Source organism: Euprymna scolopes, chromosome 31 (genome assembly GCF_053919585.1).
Source record: "Euprymna scolopes isolate OS-2025 chromosome 31, ASM5391958v1, whole genome shotgun sequence".
Lineage (NCBI taxonomy): Eukaryota > Metazoa > Mollusca > Cephalopoda > Sepiida > Sepiolidae > Euprymna > Euprymna scolopes.
The window spans coordinates 43,905,692-43,919,777 of NC_136512.1; the positions used below are offsets into that span (position 1 = coordinate 43,905,692).

At 32.0% G+C, this 14,086-nt stretch overlaps 1 protein-coding gene across 2 annotated transcripts in view; it reads left to right on the forward strand.

Annotated features, from left to right (window-relative positions):
- LOC145255724 (uncharacterized) overlaps positions 1 to 14,086 on the forward strand; it is a 137,755-nt gene that overhangs the window by 96,237 nt on the left and 27,432 nt on the right. For both annotated transcript variants that reach the window (XM_080114325.1, XM_080114327.1), the window contains exons 15-17: positions 7,807 to 7,878; positions 9,592 to 9,727; positions 12,218 to 12,349. In XM_080114325.1, coding sequence (XP_079970451.1) covers positions 7,807 to 7,878; positions 9,592 to 9,727; positions 12,218 to 12,349 — 340 coding nt within the window. The remainder of the gene's footprint in view (positions 1 to 7,806; positions 7,879 to 9,591; positions 9,728 to 12,217; positions 12,350 to 14,086) is intronic.

Here is a 14,086-nt window from a genome sequence, read left to right on the forward strand (position 1 = left end):
AAAGTTTACATGTTTGTACTGTGAGCAAACAAAAAAAAATTTAAAGATACATAATTTTATTTACAAATCTTTTTACAACTTTTTATATAAGAATAAAAACAAACTTTGCTATTTACTGGTCTTATTATAAAAACGGTTTTACATACTCGTCTTGTTATTGCACATTTTAATTTAAAAAAAAAATATATATATATATATAATGTGTGTATATATATGTGTGTGTGTATATATATGTGTGTGTATATATATGTGTGTATATATATATATATATCGTGTGTATATATATATGTGTATATATATGTATATGTATATTTATGTGTGTATATATATGTGTGTGTGTTTATATATGTGTGTGTGTATATATATATATGTGTGTGCATATATATGTGTGCGTGTGTGTATATATATGTGTGTATATATATATATATGTGTATATAGATGTATATATATATTTATATATACATATATATATAAGGTAAAAATATTTCTAACTAAAATGTATTTTAAAAATAAAATTTTCTTCGCTTTTCTATAGAAAAAAATGTAAATATTTTTTATTCTGCAAAGTTTAACTACTATAAATAAATAGATTTCAAACTACTTAAAAACACAAGCAAAATAAGCCATAAAGGTAAAAAAAAAAATAACATTAGTCGCGTTGGTAGCTTCAAGGCTAAAAGCCAGAACACTTTTAATTAAAAAAAAAGTTTGGCATATTGTATATTTTTGTCTGCTTAAATCGCATTTGAAAGTGTGGGAATTTTTTTTAAGATGGAGATTTTATTTACAAGAACACGTTACACTTTTTAATAATAATAATAAAAAGAAAACATTTGTAAACAAGCCTCTTAAAAAAAATAAGCGAAAACGCGCAAACACCGCATTATTGCATGAGCGTTTGGAACTGCGAAAACTACAGTTCCAAATTGGCTCATATCGGCCGACTTGATCGGACATGCGCACAAGCGAACTTCACTAAGAATGTGTAACTGTGAATTTCGCAGCTCCAAGCAAAGTTTTACTTTTATGCTTATATGAGTATGGGGACAATTATCGACATTAAGCTTCAGTATTATATATATATATATATATATATATATATATATATATATATATATATATATATATATATATATATATATATATATATATATATAATTAATATGATATATCATCACATAGAAAAAAAATAATAAACATATTCTTTTTAACGTGTATCGATAATAATGAGTAGAAATGACTTGGGGTGCTGCAGTTCCACAGCTCCAGGCACGAGCCGCCACTGTAGAGGAGTGTAGGTTAGTTTAACTTAATGCTAAGATATCCAGGGAGTTTGCTAGGAGAAATAATTCTACATAGTCTCAGTTATTTCTAAGTCCACAGATATTTGTGAATTCGAGCCTGTCTGGTTTGATCGTATTTTTTGTTTGTGCTGTCATTTTGTTGAATAGTTTCATCTTAGGGTGAGAGGTGTTGCACAAAGTGGATGTGCGTGATAGCAAACATGCAACACAAGAGACCATCAGCCGAATTTTCATCCACAGGATTGTGGTCTCAGGATAATCCATCAGAGATAGGTGCAGAGTCCTTTTACATACGTGACATGGCACTGTAGCACAATGGAGAGCGTCTCTTTTGGGAGAGCTGGGGGCTTCTACATTAATAAACCTTTGCCTAACTTGGTGTGCACTTGTGTGGAGGCAAACACACACATTTCAGTGAGGACACATTTTTAAAGGTTAAAACTGTCGGCACACGAAGATTGACAGATGTTTAGGAATCCAGTGTACAATGAAAGTTAAGCTATGTTGACATAATTTGAAAAAAAATATGGGCGATGAAACATCTCTCTCTATTTCTCTCTCTCTCTCTCTCTCTCTCTCTCTCTATATATATATATATATATATATATATATATATTTCTCTCTTTCATTCCCTTTCTCTCTCTTTCTTCATTGAAAGAGAGAATTAAACATAATTCTATTGTTTTTTAAACAGTTGAAGCTTACATTCTGGGGTCGGCGGACGCAACATAGCATGCATGTGGTTTTAACTGGTGATTATAAAAATATGCTCCTCATTATATAAATAAATTATATTTTTATAAAAATGCATTTGTTCGCTATTTTTGTATAAGCGTTAAATTCCAGCAAACCATTAATGTCGTCGATGGAATGATGCCTCTAACGATGCAATGAAGAAGTGGCCCATGCCAGCCAGTTATAGCCGACGACATATCGATCCATTTTTATTGATGTTTCCATATGCCTATCGTTGGATATCATTTATTCCCCCCGAGTAACTCTCCCCGGGAAGCGATAGTGTCATATCATCTCGATATTAAACGATAGCGTCATATCATCTCGATATTAAACGATAGTATCATATCTCGATATTAAACGATAGTGTCATATCTCGATATGTAACGATAGCGTCATATCATCTCGATATTAAACGATAGCATCATATCATCTCGATATTAAACGATAGTGTCATATCATCTCGATATTAAACGATAGTGTCATATCATCTCGATATTAAACGATAGTGTCATATCATCTCGATATTAAACGATAGCGTCATATCATCTCGATATTAAATGACAGTGTCATATCATCTCGATATTAAACGATAGTGTCATATCATCTCGATATTAAACGATAGTGTCATATCATCTCGATATTAAACGATAGTGTCATATCATCTCGATATTAAATGATACTGTCATATCATCTCGATATTAAACGATAGCATCATATCATCTCGATATTAAACGATAGTGTCATATCATCTTGATATTAAACGATAGTGTCATATCATCTTGATATTAAACGATAGCGTCATATCATTTCGATATTAAACGATAGTGTTATATCATCTCGATATTAAACGATAGTGTCATATAATCTCGATAATAAACGATAGTGTCATATCATCTCGATATCAAAAGATAGTGTCATATCATATGGATATTAAACGATAGTGTCATATCATCTCGATATTAAACGATAGTGTCATATCATCTCGATATTTAACGATAGTGTCATATCATCTCGATATTAAACGATAGTGTCATATCATCTCGATATAAAATTAAAGTGTCATATCATCTCGATATTTAACGATAGTGTCATATCATCTCGATATTAAACGATATCGTCATATCATCTCGATATTAAACGATAATGTCATATCTCTATATTAAACAATAGCGTCATATCATCTCGATATTAAGCCATAGCATCATATCATCTCGATATTAAATTATAGTGTCATATTATTAATTAAAGTGTCATATTATCTCGATATTAAACGATAGTGTCATATCATCTCGATATTAAACGATAGAGTCATATCATCTCGATATTAAACGAGTGTCATATCATCTGGATATTAAGCGATAGCGTCATATCATCTCGATATTAAACGATAGCGTCATATCATCTCGATATTAAACGATAGTGTCATATCATCTCGATATTAAACGATAGCGTCATATTATCTCGATATTAAACGATAGCGTCATATCATCTCGATATTAAGCCATAGCATCATATCATCTCGATATTAAATTATAGTGTCATATTATCTCGATATTAAACGATAGTGTCATATCATCTCGATATTAAACGATAGAGTCATATCATCTCGATATTAAACGATAGTGTCATATCATCTGGATATTAAGCGATAGCGTCATATCATCTCGATATTAAACGATAGCATCATATCATCTCGATATTAAACGATAGTGTCATATCATCTCGATATTAAACGATAGCGTCATATTATCTCGATATTAAACGATAGCGTCATATCATCTCGATATTAAGCGATAGTGTCATATAATCTCGATATTAAACGATAGTGTCATATCATCTCGATATTAAACGATAGTGTCATATCATCTCGATAATAAACGATAGTGTAATATCTCGATATTAAACGATAGTGTCATATCTCGATATGTAACAATAGCGTCATATCATCTCGATATTAAACGATAGCGTCATATCATCTCGATATTAAGCGATAGTGTCATATCATCTTGATATTAAACGATAGCGTCATATCATCTCGCTATTAAACGATAGTGTCATATCATCTCGATATTAAACGATAGCGTCATATCATCTCGATATTAAACGATAGCGTTATATCATCTCGATATTAAACGATAGTGTCATATCTGGATATTAAACGATAGCGTCATATCATCTCGATATTAAACGATAGCGTCATATCATCTCGATATTAAACGATAGCGTCATATCATCTCAATATTAAACGATAGCGTCATATCATCTCGATATTAAACGATAGCGTCATATCATCTCGATATTAAACGATAGCGTCATATCATCTCGATATTAAACGATAGTGTCATATCTCGATATTAAACGATAGTGTCATATCTCGATATTAAACGATAGCGTCATATCATCTCGATATTAACGATAGCGTCATATCATCTCGATATTAAACGATAGCGTCATATCATCTCAATATTAAACGATAGTGTCATATCATCTCGATATTAAACGATAGTGTCATATCGTCTCGATATTAAACGATAGCGTCATATCATCTCGATATTAAACGATAGCGTCATATCATCTCGATATTAAACGATAGCGTCATATCATCTCGATATTAAACGATAGTATCATATCATCTCGATATTAAACGATAGTGTCATATCCCGATATTAAATGATAGCGTCATATCATCTCGATATTAAGCAATAGCGTCATATCATCTCGATATTAAACGATAGTTTCATATCATCTCGATATTAAACGATAGTGTCATATCATCTCGATATTAAACAGTAGTGTTATATCATCTCGATATTAAACGATAGCGTCATATCACTTCGATATTAAACGGTAGTGTCATATCATCTCGATATTAAACGATAGTGTCATATCTCGATATTAAACAATAGCGTCATATCATCTCGATATTAAGCGATAGCGTCATATCATCTCGATATTAAATGATAGTGTCATATCATCTCGATATTAAACGATAGTGTCATATCATCTCGATATTAAACGATAGTGTCATATCATCTCGATATTAAACGATAGTGTCATATCATCTCAATATTAAACGATAGTGTCATATCATCTCCATATTAAACTATAGTGTCATATCATCTCGATATTAAGCGATAGTGTCATATCATCTCGATATTAAACGATAGTGTCATATCATCTCGATATTAAACGATAGTGTCATATCATCTCGATATTAAACGATAGCGTCATATCATCTCCATATTAAACGATAGCGTCATATCATCTCCATATTAAATTATAGTGTCATATTATCTCGATATTAAACGATAGTGTCATATCATCTCGATATTAAACGATAGAGTCATATCATCTTGATATTAAACGATAGTGTCATATCATCTGGATATTAAGCGATAGGGTCATATCATCTCGATATTAAACGATATCGTCATATCATCTCGATATTAAACGATAGCGTCATATCATCTCGATATTAAACGATAGCGTCATATTATCTCGATATTAAACGATAGCGTCATATCATCTCGATATTAAGCGATAGTGTCATATAATCTCGATATTAAACGATAGTGTCATATCATCTTGATATTAAACGATAGCATCATATCATTTCGATATTAAACGATAGTGTCATATCATCTCGATATTAAACGATAGCATCATATCATCTCGATATTAAACGATAGTGTAATATCATCTCGATATTAAACGATAACGTCATATCATCTCAATATTAAACGATAGCGTCATATCATCTTGATATTAAACGATAGCGTTATATCATCTCGATATTAAACGATAGCGGCATATCATCTCGCTATTAAACGATAGTGTCATATCATCTCGATATTAAACGATAGCGTCATATCATTTCGATATTAAACGATAGCGTCATATCATCTCGATATTAAACGATAGCGTCATATCATCTCGATATTAAATGATAGCGTCATATCATCTCGATATTAAACGATAGTGTCATATCATTCTGATATTAAATGATAGCGTCATATCATCTCGATATTAAACATCCTGATATTATACAACTGATGATAGAGCAGCTGCTCTAAGTGCTATGAAAGAGTTAGGCATCCTGTACTGTCAGTCAGAATGCAGCAGCCAGACAAACTGTTAAACCAATACCCTCAAACCTATCAGACAAGAATGGCATAGTGTAATCGCTTGAACATGTGGCAATCAAACACCCCTCAGTTTTAGAGGAAGAGAATGAGATGGAAGTGGTGAACTGTGTTCATTGCCCTCGTCAGGAAATAAGGCCAAGTACTGGTTGACTCTGCTAAATCCCTGTGATCCTGCCTCTGCACTTTGCTAATATGTAAAGAAGGAGTATGAGATGATGTCTTTCTTTCCCTTTTACATTGTTAATTTGGGGAAAGGGGAACTTAACCCAGCCCCATTTTACTCTTCTATCATTATTTGAATAACTATTCAAATGGTTCGTTGGTTCTATCTAGACCAGTAACACACTAAACTTGAGCTTAGCATTCTTCCCAAAGTTACTACACAGGTTTTGCACATTTTGTCCACATTTCCAAGTAGTACTGTAAAATCAGCAAGATGCATCTCTTTGAGGAAGACTTTAATGGTACATGTTTGATCCTGCAGTTTGTGAAGTTTCCACAAATATAGCATAAAATGTCCGGATCAGTACAGAAGAAGGTGTACATTGCAATGTTTAAAAAAAAGCAGCAGCAAATCAGTACTAGGATTAGGATAGGAGTTTTTCCAAGGAAGCTGTACATAATCCGGATTAGATGTTAATTAGGAAAAAATATCAAATTGTTTTCTTTGGTTAGAAACAGGAAGTAATGCCTAAATCGCTACTTACTCCTTAAGTTGAACCTTAGGATCCGCAAACATATTACTGGACCTTCCATATTAAATATGGTCTTAATCAGATAGAAATCATTTGGTGTTTTCTATTAACTGTAGCTTCCATAAAAAGTAAAACATTTGATCCTCTATCTTGAATATGGCTTTGACCAAATAAAAGGCACCACATTACATTTTGAGGAGGTGGCATGATTAGCCTAATGGATATTGCCATTGACTATGAAATTAGCTAGATGGAGTTCATATCCAACCGGGTCTATTGTGGTTCATGCACATACTAATACTATTGAGAAAGTTATAAAACTACAACTTACCCCCAGTGATGGGTAAAATAGCAACTTGTAGTCAATGAAGTTTTTACAATTTGAATTGTACTTTTAGAATTAAATAAGGCTTCAAAAGTGTTGATTTGCTGTTAAATACACAACACCACAACTTATACATTCTCTACTTTGGAGATAAGGAAGTAAAAACGTTCTCTTGATCCAAGGAAGAAGATGTCAACAATTTTAACTTGAAACAAGATTTTATTACTTAATTAAGTTCCTTAATTCTGATTTGCTCTTGAACTTGTTGCTTCGAGGAGTCTAAGTATTTCCTATTTCTCCAAACCTTACATGTGTACTAAATCTAAAATACTGACAATTTAACTTAAAATCTCTCCAACATTACGTGGTTAAGTCAAGCAAGAATCCAGCTGGGATCATCCAATGTTGATCAAACCAGATAAACAACTGCACCTGGAAGACACTCGCTACACTTCACTTCAAAAATTCCTGTCATAAAAAGAATTGATACAAATTGTGGTCGGTTCTTAATGAAATTTCAGTAAAAATAATGAAGTGGGAAATTTTAGTTTGAAATGCATTTTTGAATCTTCAACTCGATTGTTCTTTTTTGTCTGCAGCTTCATGAAAAGCCAACTCAAACGAGAAATTGAAAAATGCAAGAAAGCTTTAAAAGAAGAAAAAACGTTAAGGTTTGTATGGAAACATTTTGAAGCATTATTTTCAAGCGATATTTTTCTTTATTATTGAAATTCATACGATCTCTTCTTCTTTTCTTCTTCTTCTTCTTCTTTTCTTCTTCTTATTAACATTTTTCTTTTTCTTCTTTCACTTGTCTGATCAACATATTGGTAGCCCCACCTCCTCCCTCTCTAAAATTTCATAATATTTTTGTAATTTTTCTTTTTATTAATAAAGTATTACGTCTTCAAAATGATCTAATAGTAAAAAAGATGAGCGCATTAAAAGAAGAATTACAGTAAGAGAATGTCGCCAGCGTGTCACTCTAATATGCAACTCAGTCGGGTTACATACTTCTCACATAAGTATGATGTGGCACAAAGGTTGAGAGAATAAACCAGCCCACCCTTTAAAGAAAGAGAACCTTAAAAATTGCCTGGTCAACCCCGTCGGCATCCCCTGGTCGGGCGCTTCAGGCAATTAGTGGGAGGGTTGACTTCCAGAAAGACCATCTAGTTGACCTAGTCTCTGTTATGCAGATTGTTGTGTATGGATACTCGACCGGTAAATACCGGTCAGCAAGTAACTTTGCTACTTTACTCCCTGATTCGATTATAATTATTCAAAAAAAGTCCATTGTTTTTAAATAGGGATGATACCACAACATAAAGATTAAGCAGCAAACTTCAAGATTATAAAAAAAAATTCTCCATTTTATATTAATGAGGAGGATTCTTTTGACCATGTCTTGTAAAATTGATGGTGCTTATCAGAAAAATTTGCTTTCAAACACAAATTCATAATCATTTTGTACTGTTATATAATCAATACATGTGAAATTAAATGTAGGATTTCAACTTCCAATACATTATGAGGTGAAGGTGAGGTTCTTAATCCTCAATCTGGTCATTTTTTTTTTTTTTTACCTCAAACTAGTGTTGTGATTAATGAAAGGCAGTTTCTGTCATCATCATCATCATCATCATCATCATCATCATCATCAGCACCAAGCAAATTCCACCCATTTTTCAACATGAAAATAATTGATGTATAAAATACTACTTCATCATTCAATTTGTTCATTTTTAAAAGTAAAATTTTGGTTTGTGATGATTAGGATCTTAAGGAAAATAAACCACCATTTTTCACTTTATTTCATTATTTTAGAAGTGAAAAAGAAAAACCCCCAGAAAATGAAAATGATGAAACACTAAGGCACGATTAACAATAACACCATTTATTTAATGTATGATGTGCAAGAAAAGATGATGTAAATCTGTCTATAAAGAGTTGAAAGAGGGAGCGTGTTACATGTACTTTAGTTTAGGGCTCCTTGTTAAGATATATTCGTTGGGAAGATGACAATGATTCTATAAAGAGGACATTGAGCATACCGTTGTTCACCTTCAATGATGTGTAAGATAAAGACAGTCACATGACTGATGTTAGATAATTCAGAGCTAGGTGCATAATATTCAAACTAGTGCATTTTTTCGTATTTTCGTCTGCTACAAGTTAAAAGAGTTTAGAATATGAAAATATACAGATTATAGTAAAAAGAAATGATAGCACAAATATTATATTTCTTTCCTCATTTTGTGTGTTAGGCTCAAAACTTTTCAATCATCCCCGATGAATTTTATTTGCTTGTTATGTTAGATGTTTAAATATGTGATGCCTTGCGAAAGTTTAATGGTCAGAAATGTCTATGAATATCATTTTAGATTTGATGCGGAAACTGAACGAGATTCTCTGATGACACGGTTGGTAATTCTCGAAGACGAAAAACTAAAATATGCATCAGAGATGAATAAAAAAATCTCTGAACTGAAGGAAAAGTTTGCCAAACAACGTATTGAGGTAGGTTTATTACAGAAAAGGCTTTATATAATATATATTTGATATATATATATATATATATATATATATATATATATATATATATATATATATATATATATATATATATATATATATACAAGTTCTTGATATAGTTGTATCAGTTTGACAAGAAAGTCCTTGCGGTTTTTAACGTTTACATTCAGAGGAATATATTTTGACTCAAAAAAAAAATTATTGATCGAAATAAGCACCATCAGAATCAACACAGTTTTGTCAACGCGAAACAAGTGTACAGTAATGTAAAAATCTTGCATTCTGGTAGCGATGAAGTCGCTGTGGACGTTTTTGATATTGCTTAGGTTTTTTAAGTATTTTTCATGCAGAAAGTTGTCAACATGCTTGAAAAGTGGTAGTTGGTAGGTGACAGGTCTGGAGAGTATGGCAGATGAGGCAGAGTTTTGTAGCCCAATTCGTTCAATTTTTGCAGAGTCAGTTTAGCAACATGCAATCAGGTATTGTCATGGAGGAGAATTGGGCCTTTTCTGTTGACTAATGCTGGATGTTGTTGTCAAAGTTTTTGATGCATTTCATCCATTTTGTTGACAGTACTTTTCTGCTGTAATCGTTTCATCTGCATTCAAAAAACTTTAATTCATTACAGTTTTTACATAAGACCAATTGCAGACCACCAAACAGTCATCATGACCTTTTTTGGTGCAACTCTGGCTTCAGGAAATATTGTGAAGCTTTGTCGGTGTCTAACCACCTAGCTAAGTGTTACTGGTTGTGGTAAAGTCACAACCTAGTCGAGAAACGGATTGTTCTCGTTGCATAAAAGAAGAGAAGATGTATTTTAGTTAACAGCGTTTATTTTTTATTTTTTTGTTTGCCGTTCAATTCGTAAGGCATCCATTTATCAAGTGTTTTTGCTTTTCCAATCTTTCTTAAGTGGTTGGAAATTGTTGTATATGTTATGTCTAATTCAGAAGCAAGTTCTCGAACAGTTGTGCATGGGTTGACTTTGACTAAGGCTTCACTATTCTCATCATCTTTAAGACTTTCGTCGCCACCACAAAAGTTCTTAAACTACCATTGTGCTGCATTTTCAATGGCGGTTTCTACGCCAAATACTTTATTGATATTGCAAGCTGTTTCAGTAGCTTTTTGGCCTAGCTTGAATTGAAATAAGAATGTGCGAATTTGCTTTTTTTTTCATTTCATATTCAACATTCTGAAAAGAAGAGATATTTGTTTTAAAACGATTGTAATTTAAACGATTAGATAGAGCGAAAAACAGCCTTTAAAATGATAAATAAAGTAAAGGTAACGAAAACTTATTTGAAAAATCAAAATTAAAACTTCTGCAAAAACTTTCTTGTCAACACTTCTCCCACACTCACAATCAAAAACTTTCTTGTCAACACTTCTCCCACACTCACAATCAAAAACTTTCTTGTCAACACTTCTCCCACACTCACAATCAAAAACTTTCTTGTCAACACTTCTCCCACACTCACAATCAAAAACTTTCTTGTCAACACTTCTCCCACACTCACAATACTATTGCATACTTTCTGGCGAGCTTGGCTTTTTAGTCCAGAATAAAGTGTAGTATCTATCCTGGTACTACACTTCATCTTTTTTGTCTTTAAAATCCATCTAGCAATTCTTATTTTTGTGCTAATCCAGAATATCCCTTTTTGAGTTGAGGTAATATTTTCCCAACATTAAAAATCGAACTTTGTTTATAGTTTATCTTTCTTGTGGTCTTTTCTGGATTTGGAAAACTTATTTGGTGGAGTATGCAGCTTAGTGCTATTACTTGAGGTAACATAGGAAAACATGAGTGTGTAGCCATGCTTATTTTATTAGATTGGAGACTAAGAGTGAAAAACTAAAATGTGGCAATAATACTCCATGCATGTGCGAATGGTGACAGATGTAGGATACTCTCAGATGTGAGTATTTTTTTAGCATGGTAAACGGAGACCACTTTCTTTGCAGCAGCCTTGGCAATGTCCTCAATGTATTTGTTCAAATTCATGTTGTCTGTGAGTGTTAAACCGAGGAGTTTGAATGATGTGCTCTCATCTAGTTATGACTATTGATAATTGAGAAGTTTTTTGTAATTGTTAAAGTAAAGAAGCTTAATCTTAGTAGCGTTAAATGTTACCATACATTTGCAACCCTCATTCCACTACAGGTCCTTTTCTAAGGTTTCTGCATTTTGTTTTTCCCTCATGTCTATTATAAAGCGTGGCGTCATCAGCAAATATACCTTTTGTGAGTGAAGTTATCCTGACAAATCTTTGTACAGTAATACTGAAGATACTTGAAAATGGTGTCTATTAAGTATTCAAACTCTCTCTCTCTCTCTCTCTCTCTCTCTCTCTCTCTCTCTCTCTCTCTCGTGTGTGTGTGTGTGTGTGTGTGTGCGTGCGTGCGTGCGTGCGTGTGGGGACATTGAAGCAATTCTGAAATCTTGTAATATTCAAATCCTTATTTCAGGCTCATGAAATCCAAAAAGATGTTCAAGACAAAAACCAAGCTATAAAAGAACTGGCTGAGAAAACGAATGCGATGGAAAAAGAACTAAAAACTGTGACTGAAGAGAAAGAAGAAGTCATTAAACAAATGAAGGTGATTATCAGCCATCTTGAATTTGTACTTAACCTTTTCAACACCAAGATATTCATTTTTGCAGAACTATGCAATTTGAATGCAAATGTTGCAATTGTATTCTTGCCCTCATATGATTTGGTTTTATGTGTCATATCTTTTGTAATTACTTAAAAACACAATATTTATTACAAATGATGCATTATATATAATTAATTGAACAAATGTTGAAATTTTAATTTTATAAATATGAAGAAATTGTGGGTTCATACCTTTTCCTACAGTATTAGTGCATTAATGACATATTGTTTGAACTCTGCATAGACGAGGTAAAAGTTATGGTTTTAGTGAAAAAATCAGGGATCAATTTACACTGAATTTATATAGCAAACTCATCTATTCCCTCCTTCTAAAAATTTAGAAGTTTATATTTTACTTATTGTTGGAGGGAGGAAGTGTTCATGCCTTTCCCAATGGTATTATACTTTCAGAGAATGCAGCAGATCTGCAGCTCAGGTGATTTTATAGATTCGTGTTCCTGCTTACAAATCTCCGGAGAGAGTTGATCCTTCATCTAGCAGTTTCTTTGCTTTCAAAATCTCTATTTCTGGGCCAGTTTCTGTGCAAAATCAGGGATGAAATGCACTGAATATTGAATTAAATGAGTCAAATTGTTACATAATCTCTTTGTGTCGATTGAGTTGTGAATGCTGTCCACTTATGCTCTAGGATTGATGAAGTATTCGACATTTTTACCAGTCAGTAGAAAAAGATTACATTTGCGCTTATCTTTATATATACTTTATTATTTCTTAATTGAAATGGATCCATTTTACTAAGAGTTACTTTTTATGATATTCTGCCTGTCAAGAACTTAACCATGTCTGTTTCTCCCTAACATTTAAACTGCAATATATATATATATATATATATATATATATATATATATATATATATATATATATATATATATATATATATATATATATATTGATAAACATGAAAAAAAAATAGTGTTGAATTTTTATAAAGTTTGAATTTCAAAATGTAGAGACCGCTTTGTTATGGATGATCTCTGAACATTATTGTGGCCATTTTTGTCATTGCAAACTGAAAACCTATACTTTTACTGTTTTTAATTGGTTTTATAATTGCAAGGATGGATGTGAAGTGAGTAAATGCATGGTGTAATATGAAAAGGTGACTCTAATTAGATTTCTTCTGTATTTTTTATGGTGTTTAAGACTTAATACTATGGAGAATGTTTGTCATTCATACTCCTGTAAAAATTAGTAAACAAAGAAAAACTGGCTGATAAGATTTACTATAAGAATCGATGAGTTAACTAAACATTTTTTGTTGTTGTTGTTGTTGTTGTTGTTGTTGTTGGTGGTGGTGGTGGTGGTGGTGGTGGTAAAGCCACATACCAATAACTAGTCTAAATCACTGATAAAGCAGTTTTTTATGTGCACTTTTTATTAGTCAACTGTAGAGGGAAGAATATTACTCTATATAAGATAATGTTAAATATGAAATATGAAATCATTTTAATGTTTTTCGCTTGAGTTGGAGAGTTAAAAACAAGAACTCCATTCAATAAGGATAATCTTTTTTGCATAAACAAAAATTAACATCTTTTTAAAATTTCTCTGTGTCTTTGAAAAAATTTTTTAATTTAACTAATAAATGAAATAAAATAAAAAACTTACTTCTCATTCTTTTTAAAACACTTTCGAGAAATACATTTTATAAAGTATA